The sequence below is a fragment of the Heterodontus francisci genome, chromosome 5 (genome assembly GCF_036365525.1).
Source record: "Heterodontus francisci isolate sHetFra1 chromosome 5, sHetFra1.hap1, whole genome shotgun sequence".
NCBI lineage: Eukaryota > Metazoa > Chordata > Chondrichthyes > Heterodontiformes > Heterodontidae > Heterodontus > Heterodontus francisci.
The window spans coordinates 66,054,787-66,078,134 of NC_090375.1; the positions used below are offsets into that span (position 1 = coordinate 66,054,787).

Below are 23,348 nucleotides of genomic sequence, written 5' to 3' on the forward strand. Positions count from 1 at the left end.
TCCTGGCAATCTGGAATGCAGCGCCTGCGCAGAGAGCAGGAGCCTGTTTGCGCATGGGCGCGGTCTGACGTCAGTGGCCAGCTGCCGTGTCAAGAATCGCTGTTAAATTTATAGTTGAAGGTCTGTAGATTTCAGTTTTTTTGAGGCTCATTTTGCCCTCTTCCCTCAATGCACCCTCATCCCCCGAATGAAGAAAGATTACTCTAAATTTTAAAAAAAATCAAATCTATAGCATTGTCTTAGAACGATTGTGGTGCAGATATTTCATCACTCTGAAATTTTAATTTCTCATCGTGTACACTAACAGCTACAAATATCAGCAAAAGGTGACTTAAATGTTATGACTGTTATTAGACGCTCTGCAAAATTGCTGGCTGTCTTTTCATTTTAATCTATGATTTCACTTAGTTGTTTCATTTTCCTTTATTTTTTGAGGTAATATTTCTCATTTAGGTGGAGCTTGAGCATATTGTGGCTTTGGAACTCATAAGCAAATTAAATACTGAGCTGCATTAAATTTATTTTTTCAGGTAATTTTCTTCAGTTTCCTGTATGATTCTATGGTTCTTTATCTCCCTTTATCCCATCATTGAGCTACTTCAAGAGTGACTGTGGATACAGGTCGCTCAATTCTGCCCCCACCCTACTGCCGCCCAGCCAGCACTGCTGTGACTACAATATGTAAATATGGCAGAGCATGGGTGGGAACCACAAAGCACTGCAACACCCCTAAACTATTAACCTAAAGTATTCCTGTAAGTTTTTATAATTATTTGATGAACAACTGAATTAACACACTCTTCCAACAGCTCAGTAAGTCGCTGAATATCTCGGATCCAGAGGGTCCCAGATTTAATCCTTGGTCTGCTTATCTCAGCTGGAGCAGTGGTAAGGGGCACTATGACTTTACGGGCATATCCCACTATCGGGAAGGAGTAATTGTCCCCTGATTGTTATCTAGCTCCCTGGTTGAGGTGTACATTGGGAGAAGAACTTGGGCTCAACTGTTGTGTCTCGTGCAGTAAAATAGCCTGCTGGCACTGAAATTTCAAGGTTTGCTCATGAGTACTTTCGACAGACAAGGTATTAGAGGACAACTAGCAATGAGTGGAGAAAATGGACAAGAATTTATTTTTAAAACAAATTGAGTTTTTCATTATAAATTATAGATCTAGAAATGCACAGATAATGCCGACCCTCTGAGAACTCTTGTGTTCTTCCAACTCTGGCCACTTGCTTCACCCCACTGCTGGCGGCCATGCCTTCAGCAGTCTAGGCCCTAAGCTCCCTAAAATTGCACCTTTCTCCACTCCTCTAAGACGCTTCTTAAAATCTACCTCTACAATCAAGCTTTTAACCACCAGTCCTAATGTCTCGTCCTTTGACGTGGTGTTCTTTTGGTCTGATTACATTCCTGTGAAGGGCCTTTGGACGTTTATGAATGCAAGTTGTACAATGTAAAAGAAAACATTTACTAAGCCTTCTATTTTAAATAGGGTCTTTTGAAAAATTTGTTAACGTGATGTCTGCACGAACAGCTATTGGACATGATAAATATGGGAGACTTATTTTATTACATATTGATGGACAGACTGACTACAGAGGGTAAGGCACATTTATTAGCCTCTGATTTAGAATTGATTATTTTATGGTTGTCCTATTGCAACTTTACAGGTTAAAGTTTTTATTCAGAATCAATACATAAACCAATTATATTTAAAAGCTTTTTGTTCACTTTTTTGAAGTATTAGTTCTGGCTGTAATTATTATTATGGCCATAATTCGTCAGGCATGTAACTGTCCTCAATTCACTGATCTACCACATAATCGAATTGAAGATTAAAGTCATCTTGATTCAATTAAAGCATAGGCTGTCTTGCATTTGGTTCCATGTAGTAACCATTGCGAAGATTTGATTTTTATTGTCCAAGTATGAAATATTTGTCTTATCTCCTTTTCATAGACATTTTAAGATAAGCATGGATAAGAAAGAAAATGAGTGCCATTTCATTCATTTCCAGCGCTCCTTTTGGAGGTTATGGGATATTATGCATCGTTTGACTTGTGATGCCTGCTACCTCATCTCTTAAAGGATAGGTTTTATTCATAGAATTGTCAAATTTTAAGAAATTTTACAGTTATGTCCTTCCCTCTACCCTTTCCCATACAAAAGGCTTTTGATAGACTCTGTTACTTTTAATTTTTATTGCACATCTGAGGTCCATTGGAAATGCTGATCAGAGTTTTTCTGTAACTCTCAGTTGAGGAGGGAAATCTGAGCAGACAGTTTTTTGTACCCCTGGTGGGTTTCAGGGAGTATTGTGAGCAAACCATGGATCCCTTCCTTGGCTACGATAAATGTGCAGAAAAATGTGAAATGTTCAAACATGGCCTGGTGTGAAAAATGTCCGTTTGAAAGCGCCAGAAATCCATTGAACTGATTGTCACGTAGAAGAAACTTTAAGAAAACCTGTCATCTAAATACAAAATAAAGGTTTATTGGTTAGTATATTCTACCAGCTGATAAACGTTCAGGCTTCCTCCTCATGGGCAGAAGTCCCTGGGTTTGTTCGTGTTTTGTCAAACATTCTTCTGATTTAGTTAGAAACAAATATTTGCAGGGGCTTGCTAGTCTTTGGGAAGATCCTTGCTCCTCCTTCAGATATACTATTTAAGCAGAATTTCTAAAGGCAAATTGTCTAAACTGTGTCCCTCAAACCCGAGCAATTTTACCCAGCCAGTTCAGTTTAATTTGTGCTTGTATTGGTTTGTTTGTTTCAATTTTGTTGGCCTGATTTGGAACGAGCAATTCTTGCATCATTAGTGAACAAATCAGAAATCAGCACAAACATTTGTCAGTTTGAGATGCAAGAAAATTAACAGAAGTATTGATTTTGTAATTTATATTTGACCTGTATGGCTCCTTGGTAAGCACCTAATGAAAAGAAGTTTGGGCATTCGTGTTTGTCAGAAGGATTAAGATATGGGCGTACATATTTGATATGGTATTCCTTTGGCAGCTCCCTCATTAAAGCAGGGAATAATATCCATGTCTCACAGCTAATTAATAGATAGGACTGAATTTAATGCCCCCCCGGAGATGGGCAAGGAGGCGGGGGGATGCCCATCGAACTGAGGTGCGAGGCAGAGGGCTATCGCCTTCCCAGCACACAGGAGTTTAGTCGGGGACGGGATAGACCAAAGAGGGCCCTCCCACCCAGAGGCCATTTGAGGCCCTTAAGAGGCCTATTATCAGTCACTTAAGGGCCTCTTCCCACCGCTGTTTGTGAATTACCACAGTGGGGAGGAGGGGGGCTTCTGCCACGTGGGGAGGTTGTCTAGTAAAATTAGGTGACCTCACAGAGGAAGGGAATGGGTGCCCTCCTCTGTGGGTAATCTGTGGCCTATGAAGGGCCCCAGACGGAAATGCACCCACTTCCCTAAAACCACCTACCCACCCCCCCCCCCCCCCCCCCAAATTGCTGGTGCCTGCTGGACTGGCCCCAGTGACCCCGCCTTACTTACCTGGAGTCTGGGTCTCCAATTCTGGGCCTGATTTCAAGACAGTACCGCCAGTGGCCACCAGTCTTGGAGGCGCTGCTGGCCCTCCGGCCCGTCTCTGTTGGAAGTGGAATCCCCATCTTTAAAGAGACGGAGATCCAGGTGCCAGCCTGCTGATGGCCTGTAGCCATTAAATAGAGCCAGGGGCTTCCAATGACTGAGGTGGAGTTCCCACCTCCTTTTCGGCCCGGCACGGGCACCCCATCAGCTCTACTAAATCCTGCCCAACGTGTGTGATTACATGCTATTAGGTCGGGCAGAATTATGTTTGTACACCATGTCGAACAACACTTTAACTTTGTTTTGCACTATATCATTGTAATGTTTGTTCAAGTAGCTTTGGCAATGTTGACCGAGTTCCAACAACGCTTTGTAGTTCAGAACACAACTATTTATTCACCTATTTTTGACTTGACCGTGTTGACCCTTGAGATTAATGCACAAGTCCCACCATCCAGGTTTTTATTTTTGTTGAATGTTCACAATGCATACAAGAGATGTAAACATGTAGAAAACTAAATTTAAATTTCCCATGTCCTACAGAATTTAAACACAATACTCCCAGAAATTTCAGGGCTCTGGAGAACTGACACCATTTCCTGTTGACAACCAACATAAAAATTCAAATAACCAAAGATAAGAATTGTAACATTAATGTAAATAAGCACTGGTTGACTATTTCCTGCTCCCCTTTTTTGTGGCTGGTACCTCCCACTCTCTTTCCTGACTTCAGCTGGTGTTCATGATCTACATTCTTCTCATCACTGCTGCCTTTTGTTACTATTGTTGAATGAAATCAGCAGCAGAATATATGCCAACAAACCAACAGTAAAGAGAGCACGGAGCAGCAGGCAGAGGACACCAGCTAAATTTGGTTAACAAAGAATTGGATATGGCTGCTGCTGTTCTGGTCATTTAAACTGCTTGCTGAGCACTTAAGCATATAAATAGAAAATTACTTTGAGGGCTAAATAACTAGAGTTTATGGGCCATAGTTTAAATACCCAGATCTAGAGGAGCTGATTGGACCTTTTTAATTCTGCTTTGCTACCATGCTGCTGTTCCCTGTAATTAATGTTCTTGTAAAAAACAAAATTTCATTGTAATTGGTCATATGACATGCAAAATTATTAATTTAAACATATGAAAAATGCAAATAAGGATACATATTCTACACAGCATCCTAAGCCTTAATTTTTGACTATCCCTCAATTTTTAACACCATTCATAAACTATGAAATTTGACAGTCCCATGATAAATGTACAGCCATTATACACCATGTTCCAAGACCATCACTAGCTGGCAAACTTCAGTAGTGGGGGCAAGGGGTCAAATTTGGGAAGATATGGTAAATCAAGGAGTTCGAGACATGGCAAGAGAGAAATATATTAATATGGGAAATGATAGACTCTGACCAGAAGGGGCCGAGCGTACAAATCGAAGAGTAAATCAACAGATAAGGCTAGTGGTTACACAAATAATAAAAGGATACAACTAAAGGTTCTGTATCTGAATGCATGTAGCATTCGAAACAAAACAGATGAACTGAGCGCAAATAGAAATAAATAAGTACGATCTGATGGCCATTGTGGAGACATGGCTGCAGGACGACTTAGATTGGGACCTGAATATTGAAGGGTACATGGCATTTAGGAAGGACAGGAAGCTAGGAAAAGGTGGAGGGGTAGCTCTGTTAATTAATGGTATTAGCGCAATAGAGAGGGATAACCTAAGTTCAGGAGACCAGGATGTAGAAGCAGTTTGAGTAGAGATGAGAAATGAGAGTGCTGTAGAGGCCACCTAACATTAACACACTGTAGGATGGGGTATAAAGGAAGAAATAATGGCAGCTTGTCAGAAAGGTACAGCGATACTTATGGGGGATTTTAACCTACATATAGACTGGAAAAATCAGATGGGCAGAGGTAGCCTAGATGAGTACATAGAATGTTTTCAGGATAATTTCTTGGAACAATACATTCTGGAGCCAACCAGAGAGCAGGCTATACTAAACCTGGGATTGTGCAATGAGATAGGATTAATTAATGACCTCATAGTTAAGGCACCCTAGGTAGTAGCAACCATAATATAATTTAATTTTAATTGAGGGAGAGAAGAATGGGTCCAAGACTAGTATTTTAAACTTAAATAAGGGCAATTGTGAGGGCATGAAAGCAGAGCTAGCTAAAGTGAACTGGCAAAACCGGTTAAGGGATAGGTCAATAGAGATGTAGTGGTAGACATTTAAGGGGATATTTCAGAATACACAGAATAGATGCATTTCAGCGAGAAAGAAAAATTCCAAGGGTGGAACGTGCCATCCGTGGTTAACAAACAGTTAAAGATAGTATCAAACTTAAAGAAAAAGGCTATAATTGTGCAAAGGTGGGAGGCCGGTCAAAAGATTGGACAGAATATAAAAAAACAGCAAAGAATGACTAAAAGATTGATAAGGCAGGTAGAATTAGAGTACGAGAAAAAGCTAGCTAGAAATATAAAAACAGATAGTAAGAGTTTTGATAGATTTTTTTTTTTAAAGTTAACAAAGTCAACATCGGTCCTATTAAAAAGTAAATCTGGGGAATTAATAATGGATAATAAGGAGATGGCAGATGAATTGAACATATATTTTGCATCAGTCTTCACTATTGAGGATACAAGTAACATCCCAGTATAAGTTGTAAGTCAGGAAATGAAAGGGAAGGAGGAACTGCAGAAAATTACCATCGCCAGGGAGCTACGGGCTGACAAGTCCCTGGGTCCTGATGGACTTCATCCTAGGTTGTAAAAAGAAGTGGTGAATGGGATAGTTGATGCGTTAGTTTTAATTTTCCAAAATTCCCTAGATTCGGGGAAGGTTCTGTTAGACTGGAAAATAGCGAACGTAACTCCTTTATTCAAAAAGGGAAGGAGACAGAAAGCAGGAAACTACAGGCCAGTTAGCTAACATTTTCCATAAGACAGTTCTGAAACTATTAAAGATGTTATAGCAGGGCATTTAGAAAAGTTCAAGGTAATCAGGCAGAGTCAACATGGTTTTGTGAAAGGAAAATCATGTTTAGCCAATTTATTGCAGTTTTTTGAAGAAGTAATGTGTGCTGTGGGTAATGGGGAACTGGTGGATGTATTGTACTTAGATTTCCAGAAGGCATGTGATAAGGTGCCACATCAAAGGTTTTTTCTGAAAATAAAAGCTCATGGTGTAGGGGGTAACATGTTGGCATAGATAGAAGATTGGCTAGCTAACAGGAAACAGAGAGTAGGCATAAATGGGTAATTTTCTTGTTGGCAAGGTGTAATGAGTGGTGTGCCACAGGGATCTATGCTGGAGCCTCAACTTTTTACAATTTATATAAATGACTTGGATGAAGGGACCAAAGGTCTGGTTGCTAAATTTGCTGATGACACAAGGATAGGCAGGAGAGTAACTTGTGATGAGGACATAAGGGGGCTACAAAGGGATATAGATAGGTTAAGTGAGTGGGCAAAGACCTGGCAAATGGAATATAATGTGGGAAAGTGAGAAATTGTCCACTTTGGCAGGAAGAATTAAAAATTAGCATATTATCTAAATGGTGAGAGATTGCAGAGCTCTGAGATGCAGAGGGATTTGCGTGTCATGAATCGCAAAAGGTTAGCATGCAGGTACAGCACGTAATTAGGAAAGCTAATAGAATGTCATAGTTTATCGCGAGGGGAGTTGAATCCAAAAGTAGGGAGATTATGCTTCAACCATACAGGGCATTGGTGAGACCACATCTGGAGTACTGTGTACAGTACTGGTTGTCTTATTTAAGGAAGGATGTAAATGCATTGGCGGCAGTACAGATGAGGTTTACTGCACTAATACCTGGAATTCGCGGGCTGTCTTATGGGGAAAGATTGGACAGGCTAGGCTTGTATCCGCTGGAGTTTAGAAGAGTACGAGGTGACTTGATTGAAACGCAAGATCCTGAGGGGTCTTGGCAGGGTGGATGTGGAAAGGATGTTTCCCATTGTGGGAGAATCTAGAACTAAAGGGTCGCTGTTTTTTTTTTTAAAAAAAAAGGGGGGTCACCCAATTAAGACAGAGATGAGGAGCAATACTTTCTCTGAGGGTCGTGAGTCTTTGGAATTCTCTTCCTCCAAAGGAAGTGGATGCAGAGTCTTTGAATATTTTTAAGGCAGAGGTTGTTAGATTCTTGATAAGCAAGGGGGTGGAAATGTGGAGTAATCAGTTCAGCCATGAACTTATTGAATGGTGGAGCAGGCTCGTAGGGCTGAGTGGCCTATTCCTCGTAATTTGTATGTTAGATTGTCCTAGATTGCATTATGAGAAAGATAACAATCTTTGCTATTTTGAAATCTTGGGTTGGATGCTGACCCAGACTTAACTCATCCTTTGATATTCCTGTTCATAGTAATTCATCTTGGTTAATCAAGTAAGAGATTTGAACTAACAATTATTGAAAAAATGCATTACAGGCTGAGTCTCTGGGAGGTTGCAGGATTTTTAAAAGAACATGGAGTTATTAATGCCATTAATTTGGATGGAGGGGGATCAGCTACTCTGGCACTCAACGGATCTCTTGCAAGCTATCCATCAGATCACTGGTATGTACGCTGTAAAGTATATTAAGTTGCGTACTAGTTGAACTTTTGTTATGTTCCTCGTGGACAAAATGGTTTGGAGTACTTTGTTCATACTTGTCATTCGGTAGTTTTATTTGCCCTTGGGACAGCCTGAAAGCACCAAAAATTGCTTACACTCTGAATATTGAATTTTTTACAACGTAAATGCCTGCTTTGGAAAAGATAGAAGTAATCTGGAGTTCTGACACATCAGAAGTAATTAATTTTTTGGTGCTGTTTCTGTTTGAAATCTGTTAAAATTCATGAGTTCAACTTGCACAAAAAGATGGACATTGAAAATTCACACATAATTAAACAAATAAATGGCAACAGTGAAAAAGTCACAAATGACATGTTCTCTCCAAATGACACACAAATGAGCAATTTTGCTGAAGTCCTGTTTTTATTTAAAATTTGGAGTCTAATCAACCCATGCAAAATCTTAAAATAGCTCTGTGCTATGTTTTTCATTTAGAAATCTGTATCTTTTCTTCAATGCGGAGACCAAAACTGCACGTAATATTTCAGGTGCCGTCTCACCAAAGCCCTGTACAGTTGTAGTAAGATTTCTTTATTCCTGTACTCCAATCCCCTTGCAGTAAAGGCCAGAAAATTGGGGCTGAAGGTTGATAAGTCCCCAGGATCTGATATTCTACATCCAAGCGTGTTGAAAGATGTAGCTATGGAGGTAGTGGATGTCTTCCAAAATTCTATAGATTCTGGAACAGTTCCTGCAGACTGGAAGGTAGCAAATTGTCACCCCACTATTTAAGAAGGGAGGAAGAGAGAACACAGGGAGCTACAGACCTGTTAGCCTTGCATCAATAGTAGGGAAAATGCTAGAATCTATTCTAAAGGATATGATAAATGGACACTTGGATAATCTAATTGGGCATAGGCATGGATTTATGAGTGGGAAATCATGTTAGACGAACCTGTTGGAGTTTTTTGAAGATGTTACTAACAGAATTGATGAAGGAAGTTGGACGTAGTATACTTGGATTTTCAGAAGGTTTTTGATCAACTCCCCCGCAGGAGGTTGGTTAGCAAAATTAAAGCATATGGGATAGGAGGTAATATACTGACATGGATTAAGAAGTGGTTAACAGGCAGAAAATAGAGTAGGAATAAACGGGTCATTCTTGTGTTGGCAAGCTGTGACTAGTGAGGTACTGCAAGGATCAGTGCTAGGGCCCCAGCTGTTCACAATATATATATATTAATGATTTGGATGTAGGGACCAAATATAATATTTCCAAGTTTGTGGATAACACAAAACTAGGTGGGAATGTGTGTTGTGAAGAAGATGCAAAATAGCTTCAAGGGCATTGGGACAGACTTAGTGAATGGGCAAGAACATGGCAGATGGAATAAAATGTAAGGTTATCCACTTTGGTAGGAGGAACAGATGTGCAGATTATTCCTTAATTGTTAAGAGATTAGAAAGTGTAGATGTACAAAGGGACCTGGGTGTCCTCGTCAATAAGTCACTGAAATCTAACCTGCAGGTGCAACAAGCATTTAGGAAGGCGAATGTTATGTTGGCCTTTATAGCAAGAGGATTTGAGTACAGGAGTTGCGAAATCTTGCTTCAATGATATAGAACCTTGGTTAGACCACACCTGGAGTACTGTGTGCCGTTTTGGTCCCCTTACCTTAGGAAGGATATTATTGCCATAGAGGGAGTGCAACGAAGGTTCACCAGACTTGTTCCCGGGATGGCAGGACTGTCCAATGAAGAGAGATTGGGGAAACTGGGCATGTATTCTCTGGAGTTTTGAAGAATGAGAGGTGATCTCATTGAAACCTACAAAATACTTAAAGGGATAGACGGGGTAGATGCAGGTAAGATGTTTCCCCTGGTTGGGGAGTCCAGAACCAGGGGGCACAATTTTGAAATAAGTGGGAAGCCACTTAGGACCGTGCTGAGGAGAAATTTCTTTGCTCAGAGGGTTGTGAATCTTTGGATGTCTCTACCCCAAAGGGCTGTGGAAGCTCAGTCATGGAGTATGTTTAGAGATTGACAGATTTCTAAATACCAATGATATAACGGGATATAGGGATAGTGTGGGGGGAAAAAGGCATTGAAGTGGATGATCAGCCATGATTGTATTGAATGACAGAGCAGGCTCGATGGGCTGAATGGCCAACTCCTCCTGTACGAAATATATATGAATTAGGAGCAGGAATAAGCCATTCGGCCCTTCAGGCCTGCTCCACCATTTGATAAGATCATGGTTGATCGAATTGTGACTTCACTTTTGCTTTCCTGTCTACCCCCATACCCTTTGGCTCCCTTGTCAATCAAAAATCAATCAAACTCCACCTTAAAAATATTCAATGACCCTACCTCCATTGCTCTCTGGAGAAGAGAATCCCACAGACTAACAGCCTTCAAGAGAAAGAAATTCTCCTCATCTGCATCTTAAATGAGAGACCTCTTATTTTTAAACTCTTTCAGTGCAGCAGCTTTTTCGGGAGCAGAGTGTGAGCGAGTGAGCACTGGGAAAGTCAGTTTGAAAGTAAAATTAATTTCCTTTTGTTTTTCGGCGGAGGCCAGGGGGCTGCTGGGTAAGTAAAAGACTATATATTTGGGCGGTTTCTAAACCCGAGACATCACACTTGTAGTGTCTCCCACCCGCCCTCCTCCTCTAACCAAAAAAAAAAGGACTCGGTGGGGTGTTTATAAGGTAAGGCTTTTTCGATTTCTCTGGTTTTATTGTGATTGGTAAAAACTTTTCGTTCCTTTTTCATTTAACTAAGTTTAAACTTAAGATTAAAAATGGCAGGAGATCTCAGACCCGTATCATGCTCCTCTTGCTCAATGTGGGAGCTCAGGGACATGGCTGATGGCCCTGACTCCTTCACGTGCAGGAAGTGTGTCCAGCTGCAGCTCTTGTTAGACCGCATGACGGCTCTCGAACTGCGGATGGACTCACTTTGGAGCATGCGCGATGCTGAGGAGGTCGTGGATAGCACGTTTAGTGAATTGGTCACACCGCAGATTAGGATTGCTGAGGGAGAAAGGGAATGGGTGACCAAAAGGCAGAGAAAGAGCAGGAAGGCAGCGCAGGAGTCCCCTGCGGTCATCTCCCTCCAAAACAAGTATACCGTTTTGGATACTGTTGAGGGAGATGGCTCACCAGGGGAAGGCAGCAGTAGCCAGGTCCATGGCACCGTGGCTGGCTCTGCTGTTCAGAAGGGCGGGAAAAAGAGTGGAAGGGCTATAGTCGTAGGGGATTCGATTGTAAGGGGAGTAGATAGGCGGTTCTGTGGTCGAAAACGAGGCTCCCGAATGGTATGTTGCCTCCCAGGTGCACGGGTCAGGGACATCTCAGATCGGCTGCAGAACATTCTAAAGGGGGAGGGTGAACAGCCAGTTGTCATTGTGCACATAGGCACTAATGATATAGGTAAAAAACGGGATGAGGTCCTACAAGCAGAGTTTAGGGAGTTAGGAGCCAAGTTAAAAAGTAGGACCTCAGAGGTAGTAATGTCAGGATTACTACCAGTGCCACGTGATAGTCAGAGTAAAAATGAAAGAATAGTCAGGATGAATGCGTGGCTTGAGAGATGGTGCAGGAAGGAGGGGTTCAGATTTTTGGGACATTGGGACCGGTTCTGGGGGAGGTGGGACTATTACAAATTGGACGGTCTACACCTGGGCCGGACTGGAACCAATGTCCTTGGAGGTGCTTTTGCTAACGCTGTTGGGGAGGGTTTAAACTAATGTGGCAGGGGGATGGGAACCAATTGAGGTCAGTTGACAGTAAGGAGGTAGTAACAAAAGCCTGTAAGGAACTAGATAATGAAGTCAGTGTGACTAAGGGGAAGAGCAGGCAGGGAGCAGATGATGAATATAAAGGGCCTGGTGGTCTGAGGTGCATTTGTTTTAATGCAAGAAATGTAGTAGGTAAGGCAGATGAACTTAGGGCTTGGATTAGTACCTGGGAGTATGATGTTATAGCTATTACTGAGACTTGGTTGAGGGAAGGGCATGATTGACAACTAAATATCCCAGGATATCGATGCTTCAGGCGGGATAGAGAGGGAGGTAAAAGGGGTGGAGGAGTTGCATTACTGGTCAAAGAGGATATCACAGCTGTGCTGAAGGAGGGCACTATGGAGGACTCGAGCAGTGAGGCAATATGGACAGAACTCAGAAATAGGAAGGGTGCGGTAACAATGTTGGGGCTGTACTACAGTTCTCCCAACAGCGAGCGTGAGATAGAGGTACAAATATGTAAACAGATTATGGAAAGATGTAGGAGCAACAGGGTGGTGGTGATAGGAGATTTTAATTTTCCCAACATTGACTGGGATTCGCTTAATGTTAGAGGTCCAGATGGAGAAGAATTTGTAAGGAGCATCCAGGAGGGTTTTCTAGAGCAGTATGTAAATAGTCCAACTCGGGAAGGGGCCATACTGGACCTGGTGTTGGGGAATGAGCCCGGCCAGGTGGTTGAAATTTCAGTAGGGGACTACTTTGGGAATAGTGATCACAATTCCGTAAGCTTTAAAATACTCATGGACAAAGACGAGAGTGGTCCTAAAGGAAGAGTGCTAAATTGGGGGAAGGCCAACTATACCAAAATTCGGCAGGAGCTGGGAAATGTAGATTGGGAGCAGCTGTTTGAAGGTAAATCCACATGTGATATGTGGGAGGCTTTTAAAGAGAGGTTGATTAGCGTGCAGGAGAGACATGTTCCTGTGAAAATGAGGGATAGAAATGGCAAGATTAGGGAACCATGGATGACAGGTGAAATTGTGAGACTAGCTAAGAGGAAAAAGGAAGCATACATAAGGTCTAGGCGGCTGATGAAAGACGAAGCTTTGAAAGAATATCGGGAATGTAGGACCAATCTGAAACGAGGAATCAAGAGGGCTAAAAGGGGTCATGAAATATCTTTAGCAAACAGGGTTAAGGAAAATCCCAAAGCCTTTTATTCATATATAAGGAGAAAGAGGGTAACTAGAGAAAGGATTGGCCCACTAAAGGACAAAGGAGGAATGTTATGCTTGGACTCAGAGAAAATGGGTGAGATTCTAAACGAGTACTTTGCATCGGTATTCACCGAGGAGAGGGACATGACGGATGTTGAGGTTAGGAACAGATATTTGATTACTCTAGGTCAAGTCGGCATAAGGAGGGAGGAAGTGTTGGGTATTCTAAAGGGCATTAAGGTGGACAAGTCCCCAGGTCCGGATAGGATCTATCCCAGGTTACTGAGGGAAGCGAGAGAGGAAATAGCTGGGGCCTTAACAGATATCTTTGCAGCATCCTTAAACACGGGTGAGGTCCCGGAGGACTGGAGAATTGCTAATGTTGTCCCCTTGTTTAAGAAGGGTAGCAGGGATAATCCAGGTAATTATAGACCGGTGAGCCTGACGTCAGTGGTAGGGAAGCTGCTGGAGAAGATACTGAGGGATAGGATCTATTCCCATTTGGAAGAAAATGGGCTCATCAGTGATAGGCAACATGGTTTTGTGCAGGGAAGGTCATGTCTTACCAACTTAATAGAATTCTTTGAGGAAGTGACAAAGTTGATTGATGAGGGAAGGGCTGTCGATGTCATATACATGGACTTCAGTAAGGCGTTTGATAAGGTTCCCCATGGCAGGCTGATGGAGAAAGTGAAGGCGCTTGGGGTCCAAGGTGTACTAGCTAGATGGATAAAGAACTGGCTGGGCAACAGGAGACAGAGAGTAGCAGTAGAAGGGAGTTTCTCAAAATGGAGACGTGTGACCAGTGGTGTTCCACAGGGATCCGTGCTGGGACCACTGTTGTTTGTGATATACATTAATGATTTGGAGGAAAGTATAGGTGGACTGATTAGCAAGTTTGCAGACGACACTAAGATTGGTGGAGTAGCAGATAGTGAAGGGGACTGTCAGAGAATACAGCAGAATATAGATAGATTGGAGAGTTGGGCAGAGAAATGGCAGATGGAGTTCAATCAGGGCAAATGCGAGGTGATGCATTTTGGAAGATCCAATTCAAGAGTGAACTATACAGTAAATGGAAAAGTCCTGGGGAAAATTGATGTCCAGAGAGATTTGGGTGTTCAGGTCCACTGTTCCCTGAAGGTGGCAACGCAGGTAAATAGAGTGGTCAAGAAGGCATACGGCATGCTTTCCTTCATCGGACGGGGCATTGGGTACAAGAGTTGGCAGGTCATGTTACAGTTGTATAGGACTTTGGTTCGGCCACATTTGGAATACTGCGTACAGTTCTGGTCGCCACATTATCAAAAGGATGTGGATGCTTTGGAGAGGGTGCAGAGGAGGTTCACCAGGATGTTGCCTGGTATGGAGGGCGCTAGCTATGAAGAGAGGTTGAGCAGATTAGGATTATTTTCATTAGAAAGACGGAGGTTGAGGGGGGACCTGATTGAGGTGTACAAAATCATGAGAGGTATAGACAGGGTGGATAGCAAGAGGCTTTTTCCCAGAGTGGGGGTTTCAATTACGAGAGGACACGAGTTCAAAGTGAAAGGGGAAAAGTTTAGGGGGGATATGCGTGGAAAGTTCTTTACGCAGAGGGTGGTGGGCACCTGGAACGCATTGCCAGCGGAGGTGGTAGATGCGGGCACGATGGAGTCTTTTAAGATGTATCTAGACAGATACATGAATGGGCAGGAAGAAAAGAGATACAGAACCTTAGAAAATAGGCGACATGTTTAGAGAGAGGATCTGGATCGGCGCAGGCTTGGAGGGCCGAAGGGCCTGTTCCTGTGCTGTAATTATCTTTGTTCTTTGTTCTTCCCCCAGTTCTAGTCTCTCCCACAAGCAGAAACCTCCTCTCCGCATCCACCCTGCCAAGTCCCCTCGGGATCTTGTGTTTCAATAAGATCATCTCTCATTCTTCTAAACTCCAGTGGCTCTCTGCCCACCCTGCTTCATCATTCTTCATATGATAACCCTTTCGTCCTTGGAATTAGTCAAGTAAATGAACCTTCTCTGAACTGCTAATGCAGTATATCCTTTCTTAAGTAAGGAGACCAAAACTGTGCACAGTATTCCAGATGTGGTCTCATCAACGCCCTGTACAACTGTAGTAAAACTTCCCTACTTTTATGAAAGCAAAATACTGCAGATGCTGGAAATCTGAAATAAAAACAAGAAATGCAGGAAATAGTCAGGTCTGGCAGCATCTGCGGAGAGAGAAGCAGAGTTAACATTACAGGTCAGTGACCCTTCTGATGAAACCTGAAACATTAACTCTGCTTCTCTCTCCACAGATGCTGCCAGACCTGCTGAGTAATTTCAGCATTTCTTGTTTTTATTCCCTACTTTATACTCCAATTCCCCTTGCAGTAAACAACAACATTCAATTTGCCTTCCTAATCACTTGCTATACCTGCATACTAACTTGAGTCATGTACCAGTACACCTCGATCCCTCTGTACCGCAGTTCTGCAATCTCTTGCCATTTAAATAATATACTTTTTTTTTCTTCCTGCCAAAGTGGACAATTTCACATTTTCCCACATTATACTCCATCTGCCAAATTTGTGCCTGCTCACTTAGCCTATCTATATCCCTTTGCAGACTCCTTATGTTCTCTTCACAAATCACTCTCCTACCTATCTTTATCATCAGCAAATTTAGCAACCATATATTCTGTTCCTTCATCCTAGTCATTAACATAGATTGTAAATAGTTGAGGCCCCAGCACAGGTCCCTGTGGCATTCCACTAGTTAAAGCTTGCCAACCTGAAAATAACCCATTTATCCCTGGTCTCTGCTTCCTGTTAGCAAGCCAATCTTCTGTCCATGCTAATATGTTACCCCTACACCATGAGCTCTTATTTTGTATAGTAACCTTTGATGTAGCACCTTATCAAATGCCTGTTGGAAATCCAAGTGCACCGCATTTACAGGTTCCCCTTTATCCACGTTTTTTGTTACTTCCTCAAAGAACTCTTACAAATTAGTGTCTCATGTAAACCATGTTGACTCTGCCTGATTGCATTAAGATTTTCTAAGTGCTCTGCTATAACCTCCTTAATAGATTCTAGCTTTTTCCCTATGACAGATGTCAGGCTACCTGGCCTGTAGTTTCCTGCTTTCTGTCTCCTTTTTTGTTTAGAGACTATACATTCGCTATTTTCCAGTCTGATTGAACCTTTCCAGAATCTAGGGAATTTTCGAAAATTGCAACCAATGCATCAACTACCTCAGAAGCCACTTCTTTTAAGACCCTAGGATGCAGGCCATCCGGTCCCAGGGACTTTTTGGCTTTTAGTTCTAACAGTTTTCTCAGTACCCTTCCCCTGGTGGTTGTTTTAAGTTCCTCCCTCCCTTTCGCCTCATGATTTACAAGTATTTCTGGGATGTTATTTGTGTCTTCCACCATGAAGACAGACACAAAATATCTGTTCAACGCTTCCACTTTTTCCCATTATTAATTCCCCAGTCTCGCCCTCCAGGGGACCAATGCTCACTTTAGTTACTTTTTTTAAATATTTCTAGAAATTCTTCCATCCTGTTTCTATATTTCTAGCTAGCTTTCGCTCATACTCTAATTTCTCCTTTTTTTAGTCATTCTTCGTTGGTTTTTAAATTCTGGCCAAACTTCTGTCCTACCAGTAATCTACCACAGAATTGTACGCTTTTTCTTTCGATTTGATACTACCTTTAACTTCATTAGTTAGCCATGGATGGCGCATCCTTCTCCTAGAGTCTATCTTTCTCCCTGGAGTGTATCTTTGCTGAGCGTTATGATGTAACAGGGTTCTGAGCCTGAACACAAAGACAGGGAACAAAAGTCAGAATGATATCCTGATTTTAAATGAGAAAACAATTTATGCCAGAATTTTGGATGTACTTACAATACTACACCGTCAAAATGCCAATCAAATAGTTGCACAGATGGATCCCACTCATGTTGTACTGAAACAAGTGCCATCAGAGCAGCCTTGCATATTAGGGATTTAAGATCACCAGTGTCCAAATGTTCAGGAGGAGGCATCAATTTAGATTCCACAAAATTTAAGCCATTGAAATAAAGAACTTGCTTCATAACAAGTGAATAACTAACTTTTGCAGTGTAGTCGCTATTATACAGACAAGATGGCATTTCATCTAGCCATTCTGCCATTGACCTACTCCTTCTCCAGCACCCTCTTCTGATTCCTCACCCCATTTGATACTTCTCCACATTCCCTCTTAAATGTTCTTTTACCACCACCCACTTTCTCCCTCCACACTTCCCTTGGTATTTTCTGCCACACGGGCGGCACAGTGGCGCAGTGGTTAGCACCGCAGCCTCACAGCTCCAGGGACCCGGGTTCGATTCCTGGTACTGCCTGTGTGGAGTTTGCAAGTTCTCCCTGTGTCTGCGTGGGTTTCCTCCGGGTGCTCCGGTTTCCTCCCACAAGCCAAAAGACTTGCAGGTTGATAAGTAAATTGGCCATTATAAATTGTCACTAGTATAGGTAGGTGGTAGGGAAATATAAGAACTGGTGGGGATGTTTGGTAGGAATATGGGATTAGTGTAGGATTAGTATAAATGGGTGGCTGATGTTCGGCACAGACTCGGTGGGCCGAAGGGCCTGTTTCAGTGCTGTATATCTAATCTAATCTAAAAAAAAACCCATCACTGGTTCACCCGAAGCAGCAACCCTAATTATCTCACTTTTAGCTCCTAACAACCATTTTTCCACCTTCCTCTTCAGGGATTAACCTGACTTCTCTCCATTCTTGTTTCTTCCATTGCCAACACCCCACCCTGACACCACCAGTTGATCATCAATCACCACTCTATTCCACAAGTCCAAAAGCAACAAATCATAAATTCAAACAATTTTTCTTGAGCATAAGACACACTGTACTTGAGTATGTTTAACTTTTTTATTCTCCGTTTAAATTGTCAATATTTGTTTCCACAAACTAGTTGTCTATAATTTTAGTTGTAGATTAGATACTGTAAGTATTAATTTTGCGCATTCACAACCAAACCTGAGAAAACAGGCTTGTCTCCACAGAGCGGTATCTCAGCTACAGGCTTCAGTTAGCAATAAGCTTCATTCTGTGGTGCTCAGCATCTTATTCAGGCTATTGACCATGGGTGTTGAACCCATGTCCCCAAAGCCTGGACTCTGGATAACTAGTCCAGTGACATTACCACTACACCACCACCTCCCCTCCTATGCTCCTTCCTGTAAGGACTCTATTCCATTCTCCCAGTTTCTCTGTTTTTGTTGTATCAGTTTTGATGTCACTTTCAATATCAGTGTGTCTGATATGTCTTTCTTCGGCCTCAACCAAGGAGTCCCCCTGCCCCCACAGTAGTTGTCAGGCCTGCGACCATATCAATTCTATTTCCTGCTCTTTTGCTCTTGCCCCTTCCCCACCCTCCCAGAACCATAATGCAGTTATCCTTGTCCTCACCACCCCACCAACTTCCGTAATCACTGGATCATCCTTTTCTGCCACCTCCAGCGAGTTGCTACCACCACCGAATACATCTCTTGCTCCCCTGTATTCCGAAGGGACCATTCCCTCAACACCTTAATGCTCTCCTCAGTTGCACCCAACACTCCCTCCCTGTCCCATGACACCTTCCTATCCAAGCACAGGAGATGAAACCTCTGCCCTTTCAACTACTGTCTAATATTCAGGGCCCCAAACATTTCTTCCAGTAAGGCACCGACTTACTTGTACTACTTCCAACTTAGTATACTTTATTGACTGTTCACAATATGGTTTCTCTACATTCAGTAGATTAAACCCAGATTGGGTGATCATTTTGCTGAACACTTAGATTCAACCTACAGTTGTGACTGAACTTGCAGTCTTTTGCAACATGAATTCTCCATCCCACTTCCACTCTGACCCATACTGTTCTAATGAAGCTCAGCGAAAGCTCGAAGAACAGCATCTCCATCTTTCTCCATGTTTTACAACGTTCTGGCCTTAAAACTGAGTTTAACAACTTCAGACCTTGACCACCGCTGCCATTTTCTCTTAGACGGCAGGCGCTGGTGATGGAGGACAGCTGCACCAGAGCCACTGAGAATGAAAAAGATGTGGGCTGTTGCTTACGAAGATACGAATTAGGAGCAGGAGTAGACCACTCGGCCCCTTGAGCCTGCTGCGCCATTCGTTAAGATCATGGCTGATCTGATTGTAACCTCGACTCCACATTCCCACCAACCCCAGATAACCTTTCACCCCCTTGATTAGATTAGATTAGAGATACAGCACTGAAACAGGCCCTTCGGCCCACCGAGTCTGTGCCGAACATCAACCACCCATTTATACTAATCCTACACTAATCCCATATTCCTACCAAACATCCCCACCTGTCCCTATATTTTCCTACCACCTACCTATACTAGTGACAATTTATAATGGCCAATTTACCTATCAACCTGCAAGTCTTTTGGCTTGTGGGAGGAAACCGGAGCACCCGGAGAAAACCCACGCAGACACAGGGAGAACTTGCAAACTCCACACAGGCAGTACCCGGAATCGAACCCGGGTCCCTGGAGCTGTGAGGCTGCGGTGCTAACCACTGCGCCACTGTGCTTATCAAGAATCTATCTCCTTTGACTTAACAATATTTAAAGACTCTGCTTCTGCCTTTTTGAGGAAGAGAGTTCCAAAGACACTCGACCCTCAGAGAAACAATTTCTCCTCATCGATCTTAAATGGGTGACCCCCTTTTTTTTTAAATAGTGACCTCCTAGTTCTAGATTTTCTCACAAGGGGAAACACCCTTTCCCCATCCACCCTGTCAAGACCCCTCAGGATCTTGTATGTTTCAATCAAGTCGCCTCTTGCTCTCCTAGACTCCAGAAGATATAAGCCTAGCCTGTCTAACCTTTCCTCATAAGACAACCCACCCATTCCAGGTATTAGTCTAGTAAACCTTCTCTCTACTGCCGCCAACGTATTTACATCCTTCCTTAAATAAGGAGACCAATACTGTACACAGTACTTCAGATGTGGTCTCACCAATGCCCTGTATAACTGAAGCATAACCTCCCTACTTTTGTATTGAATTTCCTTCGTAATAAACGATAATATTCCTTTAGCTTTTCTAATTACGTGCTGAACCTGCATACTAACCTTTTGCGATAGATAGTTCTATGCACTAGGATACCCAGATGCCTCTACATCTCAGAACTCTGCAATCTCTCACTGTTTAGATAATGCTTTTTTATTCTTCTTGTCAAAATGGGCAATTTCACATTTTCCCACATTATACTCCATTTGCCAGATCTTTGCCCACTCGCTTAACATCTCTCTATCCCTTTGTAGCCTCCTTATGTCCTCTTCACTACTTACTTTCCTACCTATCTTTGTGTCATTAGCAAATGTAGCAACCATACCTTCGGTCCCTTCATCTAAGTAATTTATATAAACCCCACACTGATCCCTATGGCACACCACTCATTACATCTTGCCATACGTTGTCCCCTACACCATGAGCTTTTATTTTCTGCAACAACCTTTGATGTGGCACCTTATCAAATGCCTTCTGGAAATCTAAGTACTGCACATCCACTGATTCCCCTTTATCCACAGCACATGTTACTTCTTCGAAGAACTCCAATAAATTGGTTAGCCATGATTTCCCTTTCACAAAACCATGTTGACTCTGCCTGATTTACCGTGAATTTTTCTAAATGCCCTGCTATAATGTCTTTCATAGCTTCTAACAGTTTCCCTATGACAGATGTTAAGTTAACTGCCCTATAGCTTCCTGCTTTCTGTCTCCCTCCCTTTTTGAATAAAGAAGTTACATTCACAGTTAGCCAATCTAATACAACCTTCTCTGAATCTAGGGAATTTTGGAAAATTAAAACCGATGCATCAACTATCTCACCTAGACACTTCTTTTCGGGCCATAGGATGAAGTCCATCATTACCCAGAGACTTGTCAGCCCGCAGCTCCAACAATCTGCTCAGTACCACTTCCCTGGTGGTTGTAATTGTCTTGAGTGAGTTCCTCCCTCCCTCCCTCTCTTTTCCTGATTTACGGCTATTTCTGGGATGTTACTTGTATCCTCCTGTAGTGAAGACCAATGCTAAATAACTGTTCAATTTATCTGCCATCTCCTTATTTTCTCTTAGTAAGTTCCCAGACTCACTTTCTATAGGACCAACCCTCACTTTAACTCCTTTTCTTTTTTAAATATCAAAGAAGCTCTTACTATCCTTTTATATTTCTAGCTAGCTTTCTCTTGTACTCTAATTTTTCCCTCCTTGTCAATCTTTTAGTCACTCTGTGCTGTTCTTTACATTCTGTCCTTTGCTACTGTTATGATCAAGGCGGGAGGAGTGCACTGTTCTAGTTCCACTTCTCCACAGATCACAACATATATTTAAATTTTTTCCCACTTACTGATACGGTCAGTTATGGACTATTTTTATCCCAGAATAAAAAAAACACCAACCAGGTTTCTTTAATAAACAATAAAAATAAGTTTATTATAAGACCAGTCTAAACCAATAATGAGGCAAAACATAAACACAGATTGAAATCTAAAAGTTCCCTTTTTACTTTAACCTCGCTCTCTTGCTCGTGTGCACACACACACGCAGGTTAACTGAAAAAATAGAAATTTGCTCTTTAGAGCTCCAGTAGAAAAAAAATACGTTCACCAAAATACTTGCTAATTCTTGAACAAAAAAAGCAACGATATGAAAAGATATCAGAAGACCTTTTTGGTTTGGCATCCCAAATACGTATAGACGGCTGTTGCTGGGATCTTCCAAGAACAGTTCTTGACAAGCGACAAAGATCAGTTTGGGTAGGCTTTCCAGGGAAAATGCAGTAACTGGTTTCAGGCAGTTTCTTATACTTCTCAAGAGATGGAAACTGTCAGGCTTTTTCAAAGAGCAGGAACAGACTGAGCTGGGTGTTCTTTTGGCAAGTTTTCTCAACAGTCTTTTCAAATTGTTGTCCATATCCCAACTCGCTGTCCAAAGTACAACCAAAACATCTCAGGAGTCAAGCCACCTGACTCCTATAAATCTTGACCTGTCACTTCTCTAAACAACTTCCCCCAAGTCAAAAACAACCCCCTTTGGCTAATTATTTGATAACCGATGCCTTCCGGTACCTGTTTACAGTCCAGACCTCTCAGTGACGCTTGTAAAAACAAAACATAATCCATGGACTCTTTTTTTTTCAGTTTTAAACCAAATCTTCAAAATTTAACAAAATAAAGAAGCACTCGTAATGCTATCTTTAACTTTTTTTAGTTAATTATGTATATTGGGTCCTCCTCTTGGAATTTTTCTTGTTGGAGTGTATTCTGTATTCTGGAATATCCCCTTAAGTTACTGCCAATGCATCCCTATTGACTTATCCCTTAACCCAATTTGCCAGTTCACGTTAGCTAGCTCTGCTTTCATGCCCTCATAATTGTCCTTATTTAAGTTTAAAATACTAGTCTTGGACCCATTCCTCTGTCCCTCAAACTGAACGTAAAATTCAATCATAATGATTGCTGCTACCTCGGGCTGCCTTCACAGAGGCTTAGGGTGAGGATCCCCAGTCAGTACACATGTGGTCAACACCATTGGAGTTTACCTGAGTTTCCTCTGTCACATTCCTTTTTGTCAGATTTTTTTTTCCTGCTTGCTCTTTTTTTTTAACTGAATTTAATGGCCTAGAAATCAGGTTAGGTAGTGCCAGTTTTTCAAGTGCTATGCAGCCTTCTAAGGTCCCAAAGTGCAGGTAGGAAGCACACGTTCATTTCTGACCACCATTTTCGGTTGGGCTTCTTGCGTATGCAAATAAGGAGCCCGATGCTTCGTTACTGCTTCATTGTTGGTTTGCCTTGACGCAGTCAATGCCAGCTGTACTAGGGGAAACTAACTCTAAAGATCACCTGCCGAAAAAAAGGAAAGTTGCTTTCTTATAAAGCAATATTCTGATCGCCACTGCTCATGACTCCAAAATGCCTTGCCTCCCGGCTTTAGCCCCTGCCTCCGAACTTGTAAGAGGTCTAAGCTGGGAGATATGCGAGAAAATGGGGCCCAAAGTATTGCTGCACTAAATATATCTCGATAATCAGGGAGGTGGAGTTGAGGAAATGCCTGTCATGCTGCTCAGTGAGATGGAGGTATAAATGATGATGAAGGGTGAAATTACCCAAAGTATTGCTTGTGGGTGGGTACATCATGCTGAACATTTGGGAAGGGGGCTTATACA

At 42.2% G+C, this 23,348-nt stretch overlaps 2 protein-coding genes across 4 annotated transcripts in view; both read left to right on the forward strand.

Moving 5' to 3' along the window:
- The window catches only part of nagpa (N-acetylglucosamine-1-phosphodiester alpha-N-acetylglucosaminidase), a 154,808-nt gene that overhangs the window by 79,448 nt on the left and 52,012 nt on the right, over positions 1–23,348 (forward strand). For all 3 annotated transcript variants that reach the window (XM_068031564.1, XM_068031565.1, XM_068031566.1), the window contains 2 exons: positions 1,497–1,605; positions 8,027–8,155. In XM_068031564.1, the coding sequence (XP_067887665.1) occupies positions 1,497–1,605; positions 8,027–8,155 (238 nt within the window). The remainder of the gene's footprint in view (positions 1–1,496; positions 1,606–8,026; positions 8,156–23,348) is intronic.
- Positions 1–23,348, forward strand: part of ccne2 (cyclin E2) — a 266,305-nt gene that overhangs the window by 13,730 nt on the left and 229,227 nt on the right. The gene's annotated exons all lie outside the window — the stretch shown is intronic.